Raw genomic sequence first — 27,030 nt, forward strand, 5'->3', positions numbered from 1 at the left:
ATGGTCTGAATGATAAGTGGCTCTCAAGCTCGCATGAAGCTTTGGACACTAAGGTCATGGTGTTTTCATTCTTGGCTAGTTTAATGCACCGTATTCTCGTGACACAGTGAGGCAGCCATGTGCACGCCGTCTGCTCCGGAAGTCTCTAGATCCCGAGCTTAGCCACATTTAGATTAAGGAAAATCTCGACTCTTGCAGGGAGTCGCAGTGGCGGTGCCCACGAGCCCTTTTTGCTGCTTTCCCCCTCCCCCTTCTATTAGTCACTAATGGGATCATACGGACCTGGCATATGTCTTGCGGTGTCTTTATGACTTAGCTTGACGCTCTAGTGACTTTAGTCTATGTTTATTTCATATGCTGGGCCCAGAGTAAGCGAATAAAATGCCTGTCTTTCAGATTCCAACCACAAGGAAGGCTCTCAGCTGCAGTTTTATGGTCGCATTCCTTGTGTCTCGCGGAATACATATGCTGTAATTACTTTTCACTTCAGATTTATGAGTGAGCTTTGTTAGGCCTTATTAGATTTGCTGGCTGCTCTGAATGACATCTTAAGAGTTTATGAGTTCTCTGATTCATTAGTTACTCTCCTGGTCAAAGTTGGCTGGATAACTTTTAAACAATATGCTTTCAAGCCTCTGACTGCTTCCCACCACCCTGCCCTTTCATGTTTGATAGTGACTTGTTTGCCTGATACGCATTTCCTGTTTTTATTAAGCTTTCCAGCCAATCTATGCCTCCTGAGCAGCTGCTGTTGAGCTCTTCCGCCCGTGGCATGCTGCCTCGTGCCCCTGACACGATCTATCGTCCAGTACCCCATGCCCTGCTGCCACGTGGCTTGGCACCTCAGGAGAGTAGCAATACGTCGAGCTTTGGATGATGAGCACTGATGCAAAGGTGAACCTTCTAGCTTAGGACAGTCTTCGAATCTGTTGCAGGCATCATCATATAAATGCCTTGCTCAAGAGAAAACATTGCAGCTCAGAGAATGCAACTCATTGGAAACCAAACCAGGCATCATCAGGTCATTGCTACTTCTCAACTGCACTTATGCTTTCGTTTAAAATGGTAACGCTACACCCTCTCTTCTTCCTCTGCATAGCCTCATATCATATTTTTCGGCTCCCTCTCTTGAGATCTGTAGCTTTTCAAGTTTAAAGGAAACGGTGAAATGTTTATAGCATCATATTGATGAAATATTGCTGAGATTTCTCTGTTAAGTGAACATCTGAAGCGGTGGACCTTATCTATCTGTATTTGACTACTTTCGGCGTGTTTGGGAGAGATTTCAAAACCTAGGAACTCCTGCATCTCGTTCCACTTAAGACACATGGCTTCCAGCCTCCTTCATGCTCTCCCCAGGAAGGTTAATATTTGATCAGTACATTTCCTGATGCAGTGTCAAGCCCGCAGCATAGCCAAGCATATGCCCCAGAATAACCGACGGGTTACCACTACTAACCTTCCTAAGGCACATATTAAACTCAAGAGAATCATTTCATATGTAACTCACCAGAAGCTGAAATTCTCACCTGCAGACCCTAGCAAAATTACAGCCTTGTATCATCTTAGCCCCTAAAACTGGAACAGCCTTAGACAGCATTGAATGAGCTAAAAAAAACTTGGTGTGATCATACACTTGAGCATCTCACCTCAATCCCAAATTAACAAAAAAGTGACAAAACACTTGTTCTATACAATGAGAATCCTAAGACATGTCTTCCCTTCCCTGGTCCTGTCAGACAGGCACCGCTGGCCTTCGTGATATCCCACCTAAACTATGGAAATGGCCTGCACATCGGACACTAGAAAATTAAGGATCCAGTGTAAGGGAGCCAGACAAATCCTTAACCTTAATAGACCAGACCATATTACCCCAGCTCTCAACTACCTGTGGCAACAATTTATAACTTGGTGGACGGCCCATCCTCCACCAAGGTGACAAAGTAAATTACACTTTGCACTGACAGAGGTGCCACCCACCAAATTATGAAATATCTGATGGCCCAGCAGACATTTCAAGCATTTGCAGGAATTACCATCAGGGCAGTTCCTACAAATGCACTGTATCTTTGCCAGGCAGGTCTGTCAAGCAAAGCAGGATTTTCTTTTTGAAAAAAAAAGACAATGCGTCCCTTGCCTTGGGAGGTTGCTTCCATGGGGGGCATTGAGCACTTTTCAGTGATCCTTACCACCAGGTTTTCCTGATGGTGACGGGCTTTGAAAAGCAGCTGTATGACTGCCCATATAAATTAGGTGGGCGGACTTATAGCCAAACCTCTGATGGCCCTTACGCAGTCAAGCCATTGGAGGAGTTCCATACACGTTTCTGTGAATATAGTTGAAATGGCTAATAAGTTAGGTGGGGCGGGACACCTAGTAGGTGAGGAATCAAGATGCTTAGGGCCCAGAAACATCACTCTGTTTTCCTTCATTAAATGTAAGGCCATTTTCCCTTAGCAAAGGTCCTCTTGCAGTTGGGCTGGAATCTAGTTTTTTTTTTTTAAAGTCATCAGTCTGTCACCTCAAGATGAAAGTGGGAGTCAGTGTATGAAGAAAAATTTAGGGTAGGGAATACGTTGAAAAGATGCCTGCTGAAGTAATTAAAGAAAAAAGGGGATTCCAGTTACTCATGAGAAATCCTACAGTCAGTAACTAGTAGGGATGAAAGGAAAGACCTAAACTTGATATATGGGATTCAGCCTTCAGGAAAAGATGAAAATCAAATGATGAATTCGCACTAAAAAGTGCACATGGTCCAGGGTGTGGAAAGGTGTTGCAAAGTCACACATCATCAAGAGTGGCCGCTTCTCTCAACTAATAATAAAGAGATATTCTTCCCAGAACTCTACCAAAGCGGTTTTGGCAAAAACCTGAATGCCAAAGGTCCTAAAAGTTGTGTTCCTCAAGCAGGGTTTGTTGGAAAACGCAGACAGAGTTTCAAGAACCACGGCTAACTAAGACAATCACACAATGGGCACTAGGTTGTTATGAACTGTGGGGTCAAGGGAAGCTTTTGTTTAATACTGCAGCTTTTACTGCCCTCTGGAGAAGGAAGCTGGAACACCACCAGTAGATAAGGACAGGTTAAGCATTCTAGCAATGATAGACCCCAAGGCTCCCACAAGAGATTTAACCACCGGTGCTAGGTGAGGATCTCCTTGTTTACAAGTAGGTTTAAACATATGCATGTACGCCAGACATTCACTGATTGTGTGGCACTAAATCAAAGGAAGAAACATTTACTTAAATTACACTAGGGAGATTGTGGGTAAATATGTACCAAATTTGAGATATCACAAATGTTGATAAAAGTGTCTGACTGATCTAGGGAACCTTCAGTCATCTATAAACATTATTGAGATAAAAGAAAAAGTTAGATTATGCCAACAAGTGAAAACATCAAGGCTAAATGGTATATATTTCACTGACTTTACAAAATTGACAAAGGTCACTGCTCATTTTAATGGGGCACAAACGTTTAACACTCTTTTGAGGGCCGGTTAAAATGACCACTAGACTTGAATTTTCCTACACCAACAACAGAAATCATTGACTAGAAAAAGTAGTTCTAGACTGGCTTTAAAACTTGATACGAGTAAGTACCATTTAATACAGTATACTATGTTTTCAGATAAAGAACATAGCCCTCCTAATACCCTTGATATACCTCCATAAAAAATTGTTGTCCAAAATGTCCTTTTTGATTTGTGTTTTTGTATCATTAGAGAAGTAATTTGGCTTGGGTAGACAGTCCTAATCTGGGCAGATTTTTTTCTGGACAATATTTTAAAAAATGGCGGATGTGTTGCAGTAATGATGTAATATTTCAGGAACCATGAGACCTATATGCTTCATTTTGGCATCAAAATATAGGTTTTGGGGGTCAAGTAGTCTTATAGAGACAGAACATAACTCCTCAAAGCAACCCTTTCGCCATTTCCCAAAATGGTGGCTCTATAATGATGTGATTTAGCCATCCTATTGGTAAATTATTTTAATATTGTTTTTGTTTCAGGTTTTCAGTTGGTTCAAATTTGTAAATATGAGCGAAGCAGGTGGTAGCAGAGGATCTCTACCTTCTGACAGTTTTGCTAAGTTTAAAATCTGAGGACTCCTTCAACAAAGAAAAATGTGTCATATGCCAAACTAATCAGAATAAAGCTAACATCAACTGCAGCTGGATAGAAGAGAACTCGAGATGCTACAGAAATACGACAAGACAAAGTTCACAAAAGATTGAAACTGATGGGTGTCTAGGTTTGAATATTTTATCATTGTAACAACAAGTGTAGCAAGTCGTAGGAAAAAAGGCTGGAAAAATCTTGTAAAAAAATAGCAGAAACCAGTGAATCACAACAAGAATCCGAGTCTTCTGAGAAAGCAACGCCAACCAGACCCAATTCCCATCCACTTAGAAGATCGATTGCTACCCCTCGTCCACCTCCAACAAGTGATCAGAAAGGAGAGGATCTTCAATACATTTTCTGTGGTTTAGCCAGAACAAGGGCCAAAGGGATTGACAAAAGAACAAAGTACAGAGTATGTGAGTCTCAAAGGGCAAACATGTTTTTATCTGCATCTAGTTTCTTCCAAGATTACGTTTTCAGCTCAGTAGCTGATCTAAGCAGCGAGGTGAATGTATTTACAGCAGAGCTGTATGCCCACCTGAACTGCATGCCTGCATTAATTCGAAAATATGAAAGTACAATGAGCTTCCAGAAGCAACATAACCGCCAGCCTTCAGTACAGTTTGCACTCTTTGAAAAAGCAAATTAAGTTTTCAAGCCACTCTTGAGTGCTGGCTATGGGTTCACAATCAGTGAGATCAGTGAAATAATGGCCAACATTGATGAAACTTTATTGATCCATATTAATGAAATTAAGATTTTTTCTGGTGAGAATGTACGACAGAATTTGTTTTTGTCAGTCTAAGAAAAAGAATAAGCAACTCATGGTGTTCCCAGCAATTTGACTCCTGAGGTTCTTGCTGCATAAATAGGATCACAGGATGCTAAAAATCAGCAGGAACCATTTTAAGAAGCACCCTGAAAGATTTAGATTTTGGACTTACTGACAAATCTTGTGATACCCCATAGCTTTGCAAATCATGAGAGTCAACAAATATACCTGATGTTGTCTTAACAGTTTTTACATCATTGTTTAATATCAGCAAAGCAAAACTGTTACAAACTAAAGTTCTTGAGTTCCGAACAGAAGCCGACAACATTGATGATGGCTTTGAAGATACAAGTGAAGAAGTGGAAGATAATCCCATCACGCCAGGCTTATGCTGTGCTAATGTACTGTCTTTTCCAAATCATATTTTTTTTAATACATCATTGCAAAAAGAAAACTCTGCTACACATGGTGACTGCTCTTGAATTCTATGACAAGTGCAACAGCAGAAAACCAATCACTTCAATTAATAGGATTGGTGTATCAACAAGTTATAATGACATAGTACAGAGCAGGTACTTGTTAACAGCTCATGCTGTAAAATCTTGTGACTCCAACCGCACACCACCTCCAAGTCGTTTTATCAGGAAAGGATTTACAATTGCTGCTCTTGATAATTTTGATTATGAAGACAGCTCTTCTTTGTCTGGAACAGTCAGCACACATGATACTGCCCTGGTGCTTTTTCAAGACTGTACCAGTGAAGTAGCTGCTGGAAAACAAACGGTGTCAGCTGTAGGCATAAAAAAATGAAGCTGCAAACTTATAACCCAACTGCCATCCCAAAGTGTACAAACTCACTACAAGCCATCAACACGTCCCAGTCTACCAGAAAGTTTCAAAGTGGCTGAGGGCATGGATCTTCTTCTACCTGATGCTGCGATCCACAAAGCTGATTTAACTGAATTTATCATTTTGCTTATTCGGTGTGGACTGAAGGATGGAGAAAAGCCAGTTCCTCTGTGGTTCCTCATGCTCTGGTCTCTCAAAATACCCTCCCACTGAAGAAGGTTGGGTTTTTACCAGTAATCTCCAGTCACAAACTACACAACAGTATACACAGCTCTAAAACAATTGCAAGATGTGCATGCTCAGCTTGAAGACAAACCTATATTGCCAATTTTCTGTGATGAAAGTGTTTTCCGTATTGTAGCTGACATTTTTGTGAGCAGTCCAGTAGAATTGGATGATTTTTATCCAATAGTGACCTTTATCCACATGACAAATGTTGTGTTGCGGTATGCAGGAAGTTATCTCAGTGGCAGTGGCATAGACAATACACTTGCTGAGGCTAAAATCTTTGGAAGCAAAACTGTCCAGTCAGTATTGAGCAAAACTCATTACGCTAATTCGTTACAAGGTATTCTCATCATATCTGAGGCAAAAGAAACATTGCATTGGAACGCTTTTTGGAAAAGAATGACAAATTAGGTTCTGCATATCTTATCTCAGAAGTGAACAAGACACAGGGGGCACTTCATTCAAAAGACTTAATGCACAGCCAGGCAATGTTCAATACACAGTTCAAAATCAGAAAACCTGAAAACTAAGTTTGTAGAGTTTGTCAAAGAATGTGAAGAAAAATCTGAACTTTGCAAGTACTGGGGAAATGTTTTACACATGATAGCTCTAGTGAAAAACTTAGTACATACTGATTGGGAAGGTGATTAGGAGCTGCACGTGAAGACTGTGGACTCTCTAATTACTGTATTTCGTGAATTCGACTATATAAACTACCTGAGATATAGGTCCTGGTATTTGGAAAGAGTGAAGAAGCTAGAGGTGGAAAAACCATACCTCTACAGAAAATTAATCCAAAGACCTTTTGTGGTGAAAGACAGAGAGGGAAGTTTTAATGCAGTGGCTCCAGATATGAAACTGGAACAGACGAATCAGAGATCACAGAAAAGGTCCGAGGGAATTGTTCGTTAGACATGTGAAATTGAATATGTTGTTCAATGGCAGATAGTTTACCTTGAAGTCCTACCTATTTGCAATATTTTCAGAGAAATGACAATTTAAAAATTAATGGACCAACATGAAACTGTTCCCCACCATGAACTTGTGGGAAAGAGAGGGGAATGTTTTAATAAACATATTGATAGTCTTCTTCACTTTATGCAGCAGCAAGGAAACCCCTTTGAACCTGTGCGACTACACAACTTTGTGACCAAACAATATGTGGATAACGATATAAAGACACATCTACTAGATGTCCTGGAACATGGATCGAAACTATACGTAGAACTGAAGCAGGAGAGATTTGTATTGAAAGGGAAAAAACTGTTTGACATAATCACTAAAGCTAAACTTCCATGCATTAATTGCCATAGTGAAAGTTTTGTCTGATCAGCGACTATAAAACAAGTTATAAAAAAACAACGTTTGCAAGCACATAAAGAGATGGATGCAGCAAAAGAAAGGGGTGAATGTATCAAAGACATTCTGTATCATAATTTTCTTCCAAAAACTGATTATTTGATGGAGATTTTGCAATCAAACCAGTGAAGAACAAACTCCTACAAGCTCGAAAAAAACTTTCACCTGAAGAATTTCAATTTGAAAAGGTTTCCTCATTGAAAACTGCTGCTGTTGTGGACTATTTGTCACAATTGCAAATGGTCAAGATTTCATCCACGCAGATTTCAATTCGAAAAGTTGTCCAACCATCCCTGCATCAAAGATTCACACCTAATCCTGTGCAACTTAATAAATTCTGGTCATCAACATCGAACAAGGTGAACTTGGAGATGTTAAGTCGCCAAAACATTGCTGATGCTTCAGTGAACACTGAATTTCCAGTTATTGCAAGCGGAATGATTGTCAATGAGAAGTTGGTGCCTGCAGAGCTATATTCAAAAGGTACGGGCCATATTATTCAAGAACTTAACAGCAAATTGGAAGAAGCTGACATTCTTGTTGTGCCGCATAATGAGTGGGCTGTTTGAAATGGTTCCAATTGAGCCATAGTACTGTCAAATGACACAGCTGTTTATCATTGTTGTTTCAATGATAAAATATTCAACTTAGATTTGTTGCAATGTTCATAAGTCAATGATTGTCAGAGTTATGGATACAATATGGAACAGGTGAGAAAAACACTTAATCTCGCTTCATATTCTGTACAAGAAACTTGCCAGAGATGCCCAGTGTTCTTATCAAGGCACATATTCTTACGGGTGATGACACTAAGAGCAAAATTGGAATAAAGTTTGGAGCTTTAACTGCTGAACCTGCGAAGTTTCTAAAACGATTTGCTCAGACAGAAGAAGAATGTGACTTTAAGGATGTAGAAAAATACCTTGTGCAGGTGTGGAAAATAAGTTCTGACTGTCACACATTTGACGATCTTCAGTACAGTGAGTTCAAGAGATCAGTCCCGCTAAATGACCTTCCACCAATGTCATATTCTGTGCGTGGAAACATTAAAAGAGCATTCTATTTGATCAGAAGATTTGTGAATATTTTGGATCATGCATATGTATAGAGAGATCTGGCCGAATTTGGTTGGGAAGATATTGATGGGGTGCTAAAACCTATGAAATCTCTAAAGCCTCTACCTACAGAACTTACACATACTTGTAAAACCTGTGCTACAAAAAGATGCCCCTGTCGTTATGTTCTTCTGAAATGTTCCACATTCTGCAAATGAATCACAAATGATTGCCGAAACAAATAAAGTGATCTATGAAAATATGTCTAAACCAGGAGTGATAAACATTATTTTTTTCACATTCAGATCATAGACATTATTTGGTGTAGACATAAAAGAATTACAACCATTATTATTTGCTTAATGTCTATATATGTCTCTTCTTCCTCTCTTATTGCCGCCATTTTGGGAAAAGGTAAAACAGTTGCTCTGAGAGGTTATTTTCTGTCTCTGTAAGACTGCTTGACCCCCAAATCTTAAGTTTTGACACCAAAATGAAGAATATAGGTCTCAAGGTTCCTGAAATATTTAATCATCACTTCAACACATCTGCCATTTTTAAAAATGTCGTCCAGAAAAATTAGACCTGGATCAGCAATCCCAAGCTAAATTACTTCTCTAATGATCCAAAAACACAAATGAAAAATAGAAATCGGTGGACAATAATTTTTTTACGGAGGTATATCAGGGGGGTGCGATTAACCTTATTCAAATTGGCAGTCCATTTCTCTCAGCAGACCTTCATGACACCAGTCATTATGAATTGCCCTTTACACAAACCTTGCACTACAGAATTAGGACTCCTGTGCTGCCTGCACACACTTAGATCTGTTCTTTTATTATTGCATGTGGAGCACTTGTAGGCAGATACATGCTATATTTCCTCAGGAGCCCAAGGCTTACTGCCGCTGGACCATATTCTAATGCTCCCAATAGGGACAATTACATGCGTATATGTAACCACGCTTTTCTTATCAAACTGATAATAAAAAATATATTACAACTAAAAAAGTAAGATATTTTTTACCATATCTAACTATAAAGTCACTTTACCCTTTTTCAGTACATTTCTAGTTTTTTTTTTTACGGAAAGTAATATGCTATTAGCATTCCCATTCCACGCAGGCAGCTGTTTAGTTGGGCACAACCAAAGGCTGTGGGCTATGCCCTGTGTCCAACTCCACGTGGCACCCAATCCTCCACTGTGCACTGCATTGGGTTGGCCATAGCCCCTCGCTTGCTGCAAGGGACATCTATCCAACTTTGTTTTTTTAATTGTTTTTTAATCCTGCTGGACTCTCACAGAGTAAGGATGTCGCTCTAGCTCCTGCAAGAGTTCCATAGGATTGCAGTAACCCAAAAATATATATATATGTTTTTTTTATTTTGGCACCGGAACAGGGCCCTCATATGATCAAGGGAGTCAGTGTACCTTTACCCTGCCCTCAGTTCTCAGGACACGGACAGGGAAACGGAGTTCCTGTATCCTAAAATGGCACAACATTTCTCTTCATGTTGCACCAGCCAATCAGAGTGCGAGCTCCTGTGGGACTCACAGAAGTGTTTGTCTTCCGTGCGTTCAAAGCAGGTGACTGGAAAAAGACCCCCTTGGCCAATAAGATTGAAGTTGGGTATCTGTGGGACTCACAGGTAGCCAACTGTCCAGATACCTATATATATTTATAACCTTAATTTCTAAAAAAACTCCCGAAAGGATTTACACCAAATCATGAAAAGCACGCATTCTTGGGTAAAGATTAAGCTTTTGCCAGATTCAGTGTGTTCAGCCGGTTTGGGTGTGGCACTCAGTGCTTAATTTGTGCTTGTTGTTTCCGGTGCTGAGCACCGGCACTTATTTTTGAGGGCCGGGCCTTATTCTTCTGCCTCAAGCATTTGCTGTGAGCAAAAGACACATTTGGGACAGAGGAAGAGAAAATCGAAAAAGCGTCACAATGGAACAAAGCAGAAAGCTGCAAGATTGAGATGAAGGGGCAGGGAGTGGCTGTAGATGGATTAAAGACGCCTGACATGGCTTCAGCATTACGCTGCCTCAGTATTCAGTGCTTGCAGATTTAATTGCATCAGCTGCATGTTTCAGAGGAGAGCTCTGAGCACCGGCACTTTGTATTTACAAATTAAGCACTGGTTGCACTGTTCACAATCCACGGGAAAAATGTGTTTTGCCTCCACTCCCTATTTTTCTTGGCCCCAGCTTGACAGATCACCTTAACACTTTCCAGGAAAGAACTGAGGCTGATGAAATTTTTGTAGGAAAGTTTTGTGAAGATTTGTCAAATAGCACCAACGTTATTAGCAGAACAAAAACGTAATTTGCTATGGTAACTAGGTCCCAAGTAGAACCTCTGCTTGACAGCCCATGGCAGGTTGAGCCAGACTCTGTATTGAACACCCACTCAGCATTGTGGAAGGCCATATGCAGGAGAAGTAGATGAATGTACAGCAAGGAAGAGAGTACTTTCCTAGAAGACGGATATCATTAAAAAGACCCAGTAATTCACTTAAACCCACAGATTCACTGAAAAACCAAGGTTATAAGGAAGTTATGGTAAGGATTGGTTGTAACAACTTAGTAAATGTTTTTCAAAAATTCTGAAATTCACATAAAAACAGATTGAAGTACAGTTAGGCTTATCAAATAAAAATGAAAATCCACTGGAATTAGCCAGTTATGATTAGCTGTGTAATCCGTACCTTGCAAAACAGCCACGCAAAGCATAACGTGCAGACCAAATACACTGCTTATGACCTCACAATATTTTTACCAATAGGCAGCCTAAATGCATGTCAACACAAAGCAATGGATAATACTACATTCAGAGTAGTCTCATTGATAGTTCTAAAAGTAATGTGATATGTAATCTGAACATTAAGATCATTTTTTACATTTATAATTGCATCTATCCCATCAAGGTTGATGTCATGAGCATTGCATTTGGTATGCAAGTTATGGGTTGCCATATTTATCTAATTTCCTGATTTACCTGTTGTGAGGATAAAATCAAATGTGACAATATATAGTGGCATAAAAAAATCGAATAAATTCCATAGTGTGGAGGAATTCATTTATTATGTGCATACAGTGTTTGTAACCTCATTTTATAACTGATATGGTATGGGTATTTATATAGCGCTTACCCCCTCTAATCTGGTGCTTTAGTGCTTTGCAGGCAGCACGCAGTGCACATATGTATGTTGACCTGCGCTATGAAAGTTCTTGATTAAGTACGCCAACAAGTGCACCGAGATTTCAGATGCTACCATTTATCCGACCTGTTACAACCTGATTACCTCCTGTCACACTTAAGGTTCAAAATCCAGTATGTCCTTTCCTAGCATGTTTTTCTGTTTGATTCCCAGTCATCTCTTTGTCACCTGGCATATCACCCTTATTTGTCCATTATCACTTTTGGACAGAGATTTACGCCTGATTTAGATTTCAGCAGTTGGGTTACTCCATCGCAATGGTGACGGATAGCCCGTCCTCCCAAATATATATATCCTAACACATCCTATGGGATTTATATTTCAGCAGACGGGCTATCTGTCACCATTGTGACAGGGTAACCCATCCGCCAAAATGTAAATCAGGCCCTTAGTTTCTCACTGAAAGATCTGGTTTGCAAACTGAGCACCTATGTTGTTATGGATTGTAACTAACAATGTGGCACCGGGCACATTTACGGATGAAACAGAGATCTTCGTCAAAGGAGCAGTAATCGGAGGGCACGATCCTGTCTCCATCTCTTACATGCCCAGGTACGCTCGTGTCACCCAGGGATACCAGGCCCTTCTAAGCACCTTAGTTCACAGTGACTGTGCAAACCCTCAAATGAGGTAGGCTCAAGCTCTGGGTCCTCAATGTGTCCTACCTTCTGGAAGCCTCTAGTGGGCAGCTAGGGTTGTATGTAAATTGTCCCTTTATTATTTTTGTCGGCCTCCTCTAGGAATCATCACCATTAAAGCATATTTATTGTGTCATTAAACAAAAACTCTAAATAGGTCGGTGATAAAGCTTTACAATACTCTTAAAAAGCAAAGCCCTTCCATTTATATACATGTTCTCTTGGTATTCATTTGTAAATTCTTCCACATAAATCACACAAGTCACAAAAAAGCAAAACCTATAATTTCTTCATCATTGTAAGAATGACAACATTTCTAACATTTCCTCTGCACAAATACAGAAATGCTTCCCTTTCACAGCCCCTTGAATATCCATCTCGCTGGACTTCTCGGCAGACATTCCCTCTGTCCTGGTTTGCTGTGTTGCAATGGATAGGTGGCAGTAGGTTGGGTCTCTACAGATTCTGTGCTAAGTAGCTGTATTTGCATTTCTGTCTTCTTCTTCAATTAGATTGTGGTGCTCATGTACTGCCAAGACACTAATAAAGTACCAACATTCATTCAACTAGACTTACTGCTATGAAAGTAGCTTTACCTTGTGATTCTGATAGGACGTCACAGAGATGAAGGAAGTCTCTGGAAACACATGTGTACAGAAGGCAGTGTTTTTAGAGCCAAAAGCATTGTTTTCATCTGCTTTGACGATGTGGAGCCGGGGCTGGTATTTGTGCATCGAATTTAGAATGATCTGTGAAAAAGAAAAAAGACAGCTTTAAAAAAAATATTATTTGCATCTTGATTGCAATTCTATGATAGAGCAAAATGGAAACATCAGCTCCTTCATCTGTATCTGAAGCCAGATGTGGATTGTTTTTTTCTGTAGATCCACAAGGAGCAATGCATTTCAGTACAAGAAGTTTTGTTGTCCTCCGTACTACAGTTCAAGGAGATGTGCTGTCTGCTGTTTCGTCTAGTGTCTCTACACTTTGTAGCACACCTTCAAAAATGCTGTTTATTCTTTTTCAGATTGTTTTTTCTAAACAGATGCGGTAGAGAAAGGTACATAATGTACTGGGGTCTCCAGGAAGAGTAACATCTCGAGACAGGTGTTGTTGGTGTTGGAGACAGTGACCAGGAGGTGAGCATGAAGGAGACAAAGTACTGTAGACAGGTAGTACACAGGCCATGTGGAATGTGGGGTCTTGTGAGGGACTGAAGGACACACTAGTGTGGAAACACTCCAAAAATATGAACAATGGTACGCTCTGCTGAACCTGGCCATGGAGCTGCTGTGCCCCTCTGGGCTGTGACTCAGTATGTAGCTCCTCAGAGAGTTGATGTTGTCAGCTGATTTTCTCACAACATGCAGTGTTTTTGACTACTATTTGGAAGGAAAAAAAACAGATGTGTGAGCATGTTAAAAAGAATGGTAGCTTCTGGAAGTTAAAGGGTGGATGGGTGTTTGGTTGGGAGGTTATCACTGGTGTTGGGCAATTATGTAGTAATCGGGGATGAAGTCATCAATGTCAGGTGATGATGGTGTGAACCTGGTCTCTGTGGAAGAAAGCTTCTGGGTCTGTGCTGGTGATGAGGACAGTAAAGTTGGTTTGGTGTCCCTGGGCCGAGGGTGTGATTATTAGCATGAGGACAAGGTAGGAATACTGTAGTCATAGGGATTGAGAGTAATTTTTTCTGGTGATGTGGATGAACTTGTTTTGTGATGACGTTTTCCATGATTGCTCGACAAGATTTAGCCCAGGCACTATGACTGAAGGTGAACCTTTGAAACAAATCACGACACTGACGCGATAGGTGGCCTTCAAGTGTCTCGCTGCCTGTTGCCTCATACTAGGTAACGCCTACCAGCTGCGTGGACTAGAATGATGACGTTTTAGAAATAAAATGAAAATCAGGTGTTAGAACATTTTAACGAAGCCTTGTGCACTTCTTTGTGCTCTCTCTAGACACCAGAATTCTAATCCCGGCTTCCCCACTTAATGAAATGTGTGACGCACGCCTTATCTGTCAAAAATAAGAAATTCACAAATAGGCTGCCCTCCCCTATTCAGTGCTGTTTAAAAAACACTATACTGTCTTCAACATGGGCACCTGCATAGAAGGTTCAACATTCTTCGATATCCTTGGTATTCTTGTGTGCCCGCTTCGTCGCATCAGTTTTGCATATCATTCATACTGTGTTTACTTACGTGTCGTATACTTCTAATTAAATTCCATGTTTTATGTTCAGCAGTTGGAGTTGTTGGCTCTCCTGCTGAGGGCTGGACGCTAGTGTGTGAATTATTGCTATAAATCTTCTTCCTTTATCAGTTCTGCGTCTTCTGGATTAAAGTTCTGTGCCTTCTGGATTACAGATCTTTGTTTTTGGGATTAAAGTGTTGTGCTCTTCTGGATTACAGTTCTGTGCCTTCTGGATTAAAGTTCTGTGCCTTCTGGATTACAGATCTTTGTCTTCGGCATTACAGTGTTGTGCTCTTCTGGATCACAGTTCTGTGCCTTCTGGATTACAGATCTTTGTCTTCGGGATTACAGTGTTGTGCTCTTCTGGATCACAGTTCTGTGCCTTCTGGATTACAGTTCTGTGTCGTCTGGATTAAAGTTCTGTGCTTTCTGGATTACAGATCTTTGTTTTTGGGATTACACTGTTGTGCTCTTCTGGATTACAGTTCTGTGCCTTCTGGATTACAATTCTGTGCCTTCTGGATTACAGATCTTTGTTTTCGGGATTACAGTGTTGTGCTCTTCTGGATTACAGTTCTGTGTCTTCGGGATTACAGTGTTGTGCTCTTCTGGATCACAGTTCTGTGTCTCCAGGTTTACTACAGCCGCCCCAGCAGAGCCTGCCTCTTGTGCCTCTGACAGACTCCTGGCCACGACAGCGGGAAGACGCAGGGTATCCACCTGCTGCAGCGCGATCAGACCACCAAGGACCCTCCATCACTTTATCTTTAAATGTACACCTCCCCCACCCGAGCAGGACGGGATGGAGGTGCAAGCCCGTGTCTAGCCTGCCTCTTACTAATACTATTGTCCCTGAAGAGAAACAGATGAGGGCGGCAGACTGACCCTTCAACCCTACGGCCACACGTTCTGAAGCAGCTGTGACATCAGAAAGGGGGAGAGACCCCTTCAGAGGCTTGCAGAGTCACGCTGCACAGGTGCGGGCCACACACTCTAGATGTATTTACAAGGTAGCCGTCGACTGCCTATGTCTCCCCCCCCATACCCACACACATGCATTACAGCAGTACTCCCCATTGCCTAACATAACACATACCGCCACACACACACAGCTTTCACCCAATCACACACCAACACACACATCACACCAACAGTCTCCGCCACATACAACATACCCTATTGCAAAGCAAATGAACACTCCATCTCACACTAACACTTCCTACCACACACGGCACCATCACACATATCACATGCCATAGCTTGTACACACCTCCCATCAAACCACGACATATGACAGCGTCACACCAAGGCACAGTCCCAGTGAGAGGAGCCTGCCCCGCTCGTGCACACGATGCGCCTCTTCTGGGTGTGTGAGTAAGTGCACCTCTGCTACGAGGCAGCCTTGCACGGCAGCTGGACAGTACCTGCCCTGGAGTGTGCGCGCGCCCTGGTGGCCTGCCCTGCTGCTCGCCAGCCTGCAGCTGCGTGGTGTGAGGGAAGCTAAGATGCTGACGGTGGGGCCAGGCACAGGCCGCAGAGACGGAAGCAGCATCTGCAGCTGAAATCAGAGAGAAAGCATGTGGAGGCTTCATACCTGCCAGAACCAAACCACGCTACTGTAACTGCTTCTCATATCACTAAACTAGAACTTTTTTTTGGTTTTACTGTTGACATTTTCCAGATACCCCTGGAGGAAGAATCAGGAATTTCCAGCATTTTTATGAGCCGTGCTTTGGTTTCTGTTAACCGCCGGGTTGCCGTGTTTCAGGCAGAAATCTTCAGCTTTGATGCTTCCTCATCACACCGCTCGAATCAACGCGCCGCGTTAGCGTGGGCTTTCAGCAGCTCTGACGAGTCAGAGGTAAGAATCTTTAAAGTGGAAGAATAATGTAACTTGAGCCCAGGCTGTGGAGTCAATGGTAAGAATACAGGGGCTCTTTTTAGGTTCCCTTTCCTCCCGCACGTTGTGCAGGGTGGCCTTTATGCCCAGCTGCCTTCTGTTGCCTCAGTAAGCAGTGGCGGCTCCTCCGTTTGGGCGGAGAGCACCCCCCCCCCCCCCCCCAGAAGCTGCAAACCTTTCACAAGGAAGGAATAAGCACTGTGCACTCCCCTCACTGCGCATGTATGTTTGGACGGCCGTCTCGGACCAGCCAAACATACATGCGCAGTAGGCTTTGTGTTGCCGGGCTGGAGAGAGCCTGCACAGGCTCCCAGCCAATCCTGAGGATGCTCTGAGCAGCGTCAGGATTGGCCGCAGGACAGGCTGAGAGCCTGTGCCCGCACTGCAGGATGGAAGAGAGGAGCAGTGCTGCGATAAGCGGCGCAGAGGTAACTTTATTATTTTTTTTAATTAAAATTCCTTAATTCCTCCTGCCCCCTGCGCCACCCCACCCCCTTTAGCCACGGCGAGCCGCGACTGTCAGTTAGCCCCCTTGGTTGCCAGTAACCACCTGGTTGGGTTTCAGAAGCTGGCCATAAAAGCCTTTCTTTGACTCCCATAGAAGAGCCAGTGTCCACCGGACCAAGAGTTAGCCTGAACTTTTGCAGGAATTTTCCAGTTATTTCTAGCAAGTCCAGGGGTCACTGCTATGGTGTAGCTTCATCCCAGGTCTCCTCAGACTTCTATAGAATGCATCATGTTTTTAAAGTAGATGAATACTAGAATTTGCCTCAGGATTTCTTTTCTTCCATTAAATGCTTAGTTCATTTACAAGTATACAAAAAACGTATTCACTATGTTCCACAGAATTACAAAGCTACAAACAGGCATGGTTACATTCCTAATGAAAACGCAATATCTACTAAAGGCTGCTTCAGAGGAGGGTGGTAAATGTTGAAATGTGCACATTTTTAACGCATCCACGTCCTATTATAGATGCTGATATACTGTCAGTGGCAAGACATACCAAACTACCCCATAACAACCTCAGTTAGCCAAGCAGCCAAAAGGAGGCAATACACAACTGCCACATCTAAGATACCAAGATAAAGGTTTACTTGTGCACGTGATATCCCTCAGTTTTTTCAAAATTCGTCATATGAGAAAAGTTCTATATATATAGTCTGAAGGCTGAGGTAGAGAGAACACAGGGAAATGCACCTAAAGACACCAGCAGTCGGGTTCTCAAAGAAAATGGGTAAATCTAGAGCGTACCTGAAGCTCACGCCTACGAAATGATGTAGATTTACACTTTCTGGGAATTTGCAAACACCCCAGTAGTATGCCTAGAAAGTTGCACTGGTTGTAGGTTTCCAGGCATACTACTGGGAAATGTTGTGTGACATTTTTCTGAGCTGCCCTTTCCCCATATGGAACTGCAAGGGCAGCAGAACGCCACATAGGTGAAAGCCCACCCCTGTTTCACGAATGTACATTTTTGCATTTTTGTCTCCATTGGTAAAACATGTTTTCCTATTTAGAACCCCCTTTCCCTGATCCTCCCATAAAGAGCAAGTAATCTACCCCCTCCCTGCAGCACATCTCCGAACAATTCCATGGTGGGATCAGAAGGTTGTTTGAGAATGCCTGCAAACTCACATGTTTTTGGGCATTCACAAACTCTAAAGGTAAACCATGCTTGATCAACACACTCCCAACCTCATGCGTATGATTTCTGCTGTATAATTCTATGCAGTAGTAGTAAACATTTCCACAAGAGTAAAAGACTTTACGCCTAAAAGGTATCATGCTTTGGAAACATAGTAAGTGTATGTTTACTGCAGAAAATGACATGGTGAATCAGGCCCTGGATGAGTATATTTTGTCACCTATTTGTGTTTGTGTTATACAGTGATGTGTGCGAGTGAGTGTGGCATTTGTGTGAGTACTTGCAAACACCGGGGATATGGCATAAAACGATATATTAAAAAAGTTATTATTATGAGGGTGCATGTTTGTATGTGTGGTGGTATGTGTCAAAGAATGTAGCAGTGTGTTTTGTGATGTATGAACTGGTAATACCAATGTGAAAGCTACGGCGAAAATTGTGTGGTGTGATATGTTTGGGGTGTGCGTTTGCAGGTACTGTCTGTGTGGTGAAGACGACCTTACAGTGTGCTTGTACAATTGTTTTTGACATCTTTATATCCTTGTGTGGCCTTGTAGCAAGGAGCATCTGGGATATCCTTGCTGGTCCAGGTTACTGTCAGCTTTTTAAGTTTTGTAAGCTCTGTAGAATGCATCTGCTATTTCCATGGTAAAATACTTGAATCTGTTTTAAATGCATTAAAGATGAGCAGGGATAGCAAAGTCCAGACGTGAAAAATATAGAAAAATCAGACGGTGCCAGAATAGCTCGAGACAGGTTGTTCATGACATGGCGCTAACAGCGAAACTCCCAAGCTAGGTACATTAAGGTTGGAATTGCAACCTATTCTCTTAAACTAGAGGACAGCCGGTGCCCGACTATCATATTAGAAAACTAGGAAAAAGCAAAGCACAGTACAATGAAATGTTAAAGGCTCATGGTCTAATTTAGAGAAAGTGGTAAGTGAGAACCTGCCAAAAACCTAACTGTTTCACACCTGCATCCCTGGCTAAGTCACCTCCCATTCAGTGCCCCCAGGTTGTGGACAAGATGTTGGCAGAGATTCTTTCGGTTCCGCTCTTGTCTCCACCAGAGTTAGAAGTTACTACAGTATGGACATGGTGGCAGAACACTGTCCAATTTCTTTTCCAGAAACAAATATCTACTTTGGAGATCTGTTTCTTAAAAATACCGATAGGTTTGCCAGAGTTAGAAGCTACTATAGCGTGGACATGGTGGCAGAACACCGTCCAATCTAGGCTGACAGGCCTGCCACCATATTTTGGCAGTGTGAGCTCTGTGAAAAAATACACGAAAATGGTGGCAGACTTTCACGGAGACGAAAGTATCCTCTTCAAAACTTGGTGAAACCCTTAACCCGATCCCCAAGTATGTATGGTGGGCTAATTGTGTGGGCACTGATAGGGCACATTTCCGGTGCCCAGATCTGTTTGTAGAAACACTCAACCCAAACCCCTCCAAGGATGTTAGGAAGACAAGTTGTCTTGCTACTGATATAGTACCCCAATTTTGGTGCCACATGTCCAGTGCTCAGATTTAGTTTGGAAATTCCGGTAGAAGTTATAGTCACCTGTGGAATTTCCACCAGATGTTTTCTTCCCAGACAGGCTCCTTTACAGCTGATGTATCTATCATGTTGGTTGAGATATCTCTGCAGCCCAGGCAAAACAGTTTAATTTTTACTAGTTTTTATTGAGTACATTTTATGATACCAGAAAAACTGTCAAAACACATTAGATAGGGCAGATAATCTAGGGCTGCCTTAGTGGGGTAGAAGTTCTGCCACATGGCATATAAAAGGAATGTCTGCCAGTTACGCTCTACTTGCTAATTTAATGTGAGGGTAATCGGGATCCTGCCAAACAGAGGCAGATGTCGCCCCTGTCCCACTCTCAGTGACCCCACCTCATTTAGAGGTGGAGAACCGCTCAGTTTCTGACAGCTTGGTTTCTTCGCTGGTTCTGCTGTCAGCAACCTCAGACCAGTGCTTAATTTGTACTTGTTGTTTCCGGTGCTGAGCACCGCCACTTATTTTTGAGGGCCGGGGCTTATTCTTGTGCATCAAGCATTTGCTGTGAGCAAAAGACACATATGGGAAAGACGGAGGAAGGGAAAAACGAAAAACCGTAACAAAGGGAGAAAGTAGAAAGCTACAAGAGTGAGCTGAAGGGGTAGAGAGTGGCTTTATATGGATTGAAGAGGCCTGAGATGGATTCAGGATTGCGTCGCCTCAGTATTCCGTGTTCTGAAATTTAATTGCAGCAGGCACGTGTAACAGGAGGGTTTTGGGCACCGGCACGTTTTTATTTACAAATTAAGCACTGTCCCCAGACCTGTGGCCCATCAGCTTCAGAGCCAGTGGTTCAACATCAGAAGACCCACTCTTCCTAGGTAGGCTTTTCAATGCTGATTTGTCCTCACCATGACCAGCTTTCAAGGCATTGTGGTTACACACAAGAAAACAGCAGAATAGTCCCTCACGCACTAGGACAAACATTCACGAGCTTCAGGGACATTTAGGTTTTTTTCCTGAAACAAATCCCTACTTTGGAGATCTGTTTCCTTCAAAATACCCATAGGGCCGCCATTACATGGTGCCCAAACTGGCATTACAGTTTTACCATGCCATTTTCAACAAAAATATCTCACAACAACAGCAGAGAACTCTTACTGTGGTAGGTGCCTGCTGTGCGTTGGAAGAGGTAGGGTCTCAGCTACCCTAGTGGACTGGCACCTTGTTATCAATGTATGAATGAGGCTGTAACTCAAGCCATCAATGTTAACAAGATCGTCTGGTGCACTGGGTTCATGTATCTAATTAGAAGGGGTCTGGAGAGTCCAGATTAGAGTGGCTCTATGATGCTAACACTGGTAAAATCCCTAAGGTAGGTCAATTAATACCAGAATTCAACTCATTTGTCAAAGCTACAAACATGTCTGTGCATAAAAATAGTGGTCTCTAGTAAAACCCCAATCTGCAGACCTAGCATCATCATGGTGCCAGGGATCAGGTACAGAATTAGATGGTGTCTTGATGGCCCAAGGGAGGGTGTTAATGGGATGTATTACTTGAATACACTGGTGTGGAAGGATATATGGACAGGGATCACTTATTTTCCAGGGCAAAGATGCATGCTGTTTATTGAACTGTCTGGTTCCTATGCAAGATCTACTGTTTCAGCTCAGGCTTTTACTTCAAAATGTTTCCATATCACTCTTTTGCCCCAAATCATGTATTGTTATACTGGGGATTCATGGTAGTGTGAGAGGTCTTGTTTAGCATAGCGACAGTCGCCAATATCACTTGTCTTGACAAGGCAACTTTGAGTGTCGAGTTGTGGATGCTTTTTCAAGCAAAGAGGGTATTTTGGGAGTTGTATTTTTTATTTGTTTCATTTGAACTAGTTGACCAAAAACACCTGGTAAAAGAAATGTATAATGGGAAAAGTTCAGGCCCAAACTAAACATAGGGCCAAACTTACTAAAAAGTGGTGCAGCCTGATGCTGCGCCAAAATTTGCAGCACCGCGCTGCATCACTTTAGAAACGCAGGAATATGCCATATTTACTCAATTACCGTGCACCCCTGTGTTTCCCCCTGCACCGGCGCTAAATTTAGCTGCCAGTGCCAAAGCAGGCATCCTTGCATCATAGTGCAAGGGTGTCTGCGTTGAGGGGATTGATTGTTTATGTGAAGGAAGGTGTCCCTTCCTGCATATAAAGAATCTACAATGGCAATTTGGCACTTCTATATGTGCTGCAGAATGCAGCACACATAGAAGTACCAAACTGTACTTTTTGAATGATTGTTTATGTGCAGGAAGGTGTTCCTTCCTGCACATAAACAATAATTCATGGCCTTTTGCTCTTTCTATGTGTGCCACAGAATGCAGCACACATGGAAAAAGCCAAAATGAGGAGCAATAAAAGTATTCCTTCTTGTTGTGCCATGCTAACGCCATCCCTGGAGTGGTGTTAGTTTTTGGCACTTCCACAGATTTTAGACTTGTTGTACATCTGGGGCAGCGTCAAAAGCAATTGGTGTGCTGGAACGCCCACAGCAACACCCACGCATGCATCTCTGACGCAGAAAACTGCATCGGAGGTGCCCATATTTACAAGGTTGCGTTAAGCCAGAAAATAGGCCTTTAAGTAGTCTTCAACTGACAACCCTATCCTGATAAAGTCACCAGTCTGTCCCCAACTCACTTCTGTTCACCCCTTCTTTCACCTCTTCTACCAGGCCTTCTTTACCATGTGGCAGCAGTACTGTGACTCGAACACTCCGGGCTGAGCCCCATCAGTGTGTAGCACTGCAGATGCTCAGCTAGTGGAATTTTGAGCATGTCCACATTCTTGTTCCTCGCCTGCGCAAGTGATGGGTAAATGAGGGGGCTGCAGCGTAATAATACTAGTATATTCCCCTTGCTTGGACAGTCCTGCACTTTTTTATATATAACTCTCAGTAGTTCCTATTTCTTCGAAATAGTTCTTATTTCAACAAAGACCTTTGCAGCAGGAATACAAACATGCTATACAACCTGATCAGCCCTGAAGCTTCACTTTCGATTGCTTAATGCTTGTATTTACTCCATGGACTCTCATGTTTGGCAACCAAGGGACTTGACATAAAAGGAGATTAGGGCCCTGAGTCTGAATCATGCAGCGAGGTATTTCTGTGGAATGCATTGCCTACACGATTGCAAAAATGTCCAGGTGCAGGAACCTAGTACGTTTCCACACAAATGTTCTTCCTGCTCAACAGAGGAGGAAATGTGGAAGGAAAAGGTCCCAGATTCAGCAACCGCGAGCAGTAATGGAGCCCATAATTTCGAGTCCCCGACGGTTTTTCCCGATTCCAGGCCCAGTAACTCACAATGGCCGGTAACTGGGTGAAGATACCGCCCGGATGCGGCTCTGTTAATAGCCAAATCAGGATGGGATTTTAAGTGATTTGCCTGGAGCCTCCCCCACGTGGTCAACCTGAGAAGCCAAGATTAGATCTGAGGTCCCTGGCTCTGTAGAGGCCTCCAATTCATTCTTGATTCTAAAAGTCATACTTGTGTGTTATCTGTTTCAAATTTGCAAAATGTTCTTTGTCAGACAAAAAAACAATAAATCTCCATCGCCGCATTAATACTTTTAAGATTATGTCATCTCACTGCATATTTAAAGGGATGACTGATGTTTGCTTCGCACTGAACACTTTACAATTAGTCTTCAACTTGCTTCACAGCAGCTTTTAAGAAAAAACACATTGGCCTCTGGGAGTGAAACAGCCACAAGTGGCCCTTCTGGCCGCCGAGGGGCTGCAGTAAAACATACCAGGGTGAAGGACCAGGGCGATCCGTTCTGATCACGCTTGGCACTTCATCCGTCAGCTGTGGCTGCCTGGCTGCGTACACAAACCGAGAGACTGGGAGCGGCCGCGGAAAGGCACCAGTGACAGCTCCTGTCCTGTCAGCGCCTCCCAGACATGAGATCACTTTCTGGAGGCTGCGTTGGTTTTCCAAGTCCATCCATCCTCGCGAGATCCGCGCACGAGGATAAGCAAACATCTCCAGTGCGCGGAGAATACATCATCGGACGCGAAGAAGTCGATTGTCTGCCTTCCATGTCTATTTCTGCACCGCAGTCAGCATTATGGAGTTTAGAAGGAGGCACCTTTATTTCTAGTGGAAATGTAGTAAGCACTGATAACCATTTATGTTTACTACCTATTTTATTGTTATGAGATGTATGTTAACATGTAGAAATAACTGGAGATCCAAGCTTTGTAGAAATTACTTCAAGATAGGTGTGTGCACAGCTTTCATAGTTAGGCAAAACTCTGCAAAAATAAGCAAAACACAAAATCGTCATTTAGCACTATATTTTGGCGTGAAATAAGGTACATTTCACGCTAAAGAACCTAATCAACATAAGTGCCACGAACAACAAATGGTCGCGTTGTTCCCAGGCTCCTGCACTAACGTTTTGCTGTGAATGTGGTGTAATTACCCCGTGTTTTAAAAATGAGTATTTTTGGGAATGTAATTAAACAAGCACAAGATGGAACGCGCCAGTGTTATGGAAATTTCGCCCAAGCATAGGATCCATTAGCACACAAGCATTTCAAACTGTGGCTGGGGTTCCTTCCCTCCATCGGACTGAGATACTTTGGTGGATTGGAATTGCCACGCGTGACTGCTGCTGGTCCCTGAAGATCCATTGCCCTTCCCGCTCCCATGTCCCAAGAATTGCTTTCCCTAATCCTTCTACTCTTTGAGGGTCGAAATGTATGGTTGGGCCTTGCACCCTCTTTTAGGGTAGCAAAAGTGCAATATCCCCAATCAGGTATGGCCCATACATGACTAGGAGGTAAACTAGCAAACTAACAGGTGGCCAAAGTGGGATGACATACTTGAGGGGAAAAAATAAACAAATAAAAACATGAAGTTAAAATAAATGGCTGTGGTGCCTGGTAGCTAGTTTGGAGCCACGCCTGCTGCTACTGGGCAGACATTCAGTCATCACTACGATCCTCCATAAGAGCTGGCTAAGTTTGCAATATGTCTGGTGTTTTGTCAAAGTGAGCATACAGAATGGGTACCACTAAATAAAGCATTTATAAATATTCTCATATATTTGTTAGCTCTACCCAATGCACATTTTATTACATTGTGCTGCAATATTTATATAGTGCCTAATATCCTTATGTGGGGCACTGAAGTGCTTTTATGGGTTTTATTTTAATTCCCTCCCTCCATTATTTTCTATTCGATGGTGCTGCAGTACCAGTGATTGGCCACGTGTGGTGCTGGAATGTCTGCTGTTTTTTTAGTAGTAACTTATGCTCCTATTTTGCGAATAAGCAGCAAAAATAGTAAAGTTACTCAAAAGTGTAAATTACTCAAAAGTGTACGTTACCTTTGTTAATCGGGCCCATAGTATGTAGCTAGTTCGGACCGGTAGAGGTAGACTAGGTTAGAGTCCTCAGACTGACCAGCAGTATGTGGCAGATCTTCTTTAATTATTCCACACCTAGTCAGTTTGTGATGGCTGGCTTAATGGCTGGTACAGTAATACGTAATGGGCAGGATCTGTAGCAGATATGTCTCATGTGAGTGTAATAGGATTAAGCAGCATAAGAGTTATTATTCAGCCTGTAGGTAGGAATTACAGTCGCCTATCGACCACTGCGTGTTACGTTATTAGTATTAGTGTGGGCTAAAAGGGTAGTATATGAAATGCCATTACTATATAATACCCGGACTGGCCATAGCTTCATAACTTACCTGGATACAGAAATTACTGTGCTAGCCTGGCTGTTCCATATCTGTGGACCGTAAACTGTAGATTTTACTCAAAGGGATTGTAGTGTGATCTTAGTTCTGTATGCACCAAGGAACATGCAGTTAACCCATTCTAACCTCAGGCTACCTGCCCACTAGGTCACCATGTACTAGCATGCACTAGCATGAACAGTGCGGCCAGCGCCTCTCCAGCAGCAGCTCTGTTGAATGGTACTCCTTTGGCATGTGTACATACAGTATTCCGGAATCCGGTACGCTCCGACCCGCACTTCTGCACAGCACTAATTGCCTCTGTAGACTACATTCCAAGCACTGTAGATGTGCAGGTAACTGAACAAATTACATTTCTTCCTGCTATCTGCCCTCTGCTGCAGGCCCTACCATTTAAAAAGACAAGATAGGTGATATTTGTGGGACTTCCAAAGATTTCATATACGCCCATTCAATGGCAAGCATTCATTTTTGATCACGAAAAGGAAACAAACACCATTTTGAGCTAAGAACACTGCCAGCCCATCATGAAGTGGAGACCGATCCTAAACGTGCAATAGTTCAGAGGTCCTACCCCAGCAAAATTATGGACCTTGAACAGATATCAACGAAGGGTCACCAAGATGTTTTGTATCTCGAAAGAAGAAAATGGTTTGCTCGCAGAAGGCAAGCACAATAGATATTCTCAAAACACAGAAGCTAAAGATTAAAATAAAGTATAAACTAACAAAACCAAACAGATGCAGGGCATTGGAGATGGCTGATGAAAGGTCAGAAGCTTAGGAGTGAGAATAAGGGGAAGGGGTGGTGCTGGGAGCACCTGTAGTTAAAAGGGGAGAGGGCATCAGAAACAGTGAGTACCATTATATGCTGGAAGAGAGGGAGATGAAGAGTTTGGAATGAGAGCATTAGAAGATGATGCACATACAAATGTAAACTACGACCACACCAGAATTAAAAAGTCCCTGCAACTTTGTTGAATAGCCAATAACATTATAGGATGCAAACAACCAAGCAAAGAAAGTCACTAGGCAGCACCAGTCTCAAGTGGCATTAAATCCTTGACACATCTGTGCCTCTAAAACCTCTTTTTATTTCCTTGGCAGTGGTAGGGGGAAGGTGGCCCAAACGGCTCAATTCTGTGACTCCTGATCTCCTCTTCCAAGGTGTGACCTCTCCAGGAGAGGTCACACTAGCTCTCCCTCTCAGCTGCCAATCAGAGTCCAGTCAGAGTCCCAAGGAACAGATACCATGGCCTTCCAGGTTTGATCTCTGGCAGCTGCCATTGGTAAATATTCAGTCCATGGAGCACTCAGAATGGCAAGTGTGCAACTGGTGCCTCCTTGACTCCCTCCACCACCGGCCACCCCTTTGTTCTACTCCAGCCCTTGTTACACCGTGTAAGGAGGAAATACCTATTAAAGAACATCTACAAAGGACAAAGCTATTAAAGGAATTATGAATAGAACTAATTTAAAGCTTCAGCGACAAATGGATATCTCCTGAACCTGGATGAAGTCACAGCAAGTTTCCCAAGATGGAGAAGACTTTTCTCACTCACATAGGTAAAAGTTCTGGAGTGACTTCCATGTTTGATAATGTGCGTCCTATTCACTAGAAGTAGTTGCCTCAAAAAGCAAAAAAATATATAATGAAGCGCTCTGCATTTTGATGGACCACAAAAGCAGAAAGGAGAAATTATGGCTCTTCTACTGTGTGGTTCAATATTACAAACTTACCCCAGC

The 27,030-nt window shown here is 42.6% G+C and overlaps 1 protein-coding gene across 5 annotated transcripts in view; it reads right to left on the minus strand.

Moving 5' to 3' along the window:
• The window catches only part of TBX4 (T-box transcription factor 4), a 373,100-nt gene that overhangs the window by 28,843 nt on the left and 317,227 nt on the right, over positions 1 to 27,030 (minus strand). For all 5 annotated transcript variants that reach the window (XM_069226451.1, XM_069226447.1, XM_069226450.1 and 2 more), the window contains one exon: positions 12,849 to 13,001. In XM_069226451.1, coding sequence (XP_069082552.1) covers positions 12,849 to 13,001 — 153 coding nt within the window. The remainder of the gene's footprint in view (positions 1 to 12,848; positions 13,002 to 27,030) is intronic.

This window comes from Pleurodeles waltl, chromosome 3_1 (assembly GCF_031143425.1).
Source record: "Pleurodeles waltl isolate 20211129_DDA chromosome 3_1, aPleWal1.hap1.20221129, whole genome shotgun sequence".
Classification (NCBI taxonomy): Eukaryota; Metazoa; Chordata; class Amphibia; order Caudata; family Salamandridae; genus Pleurodeles; species Pleurodeles waltl.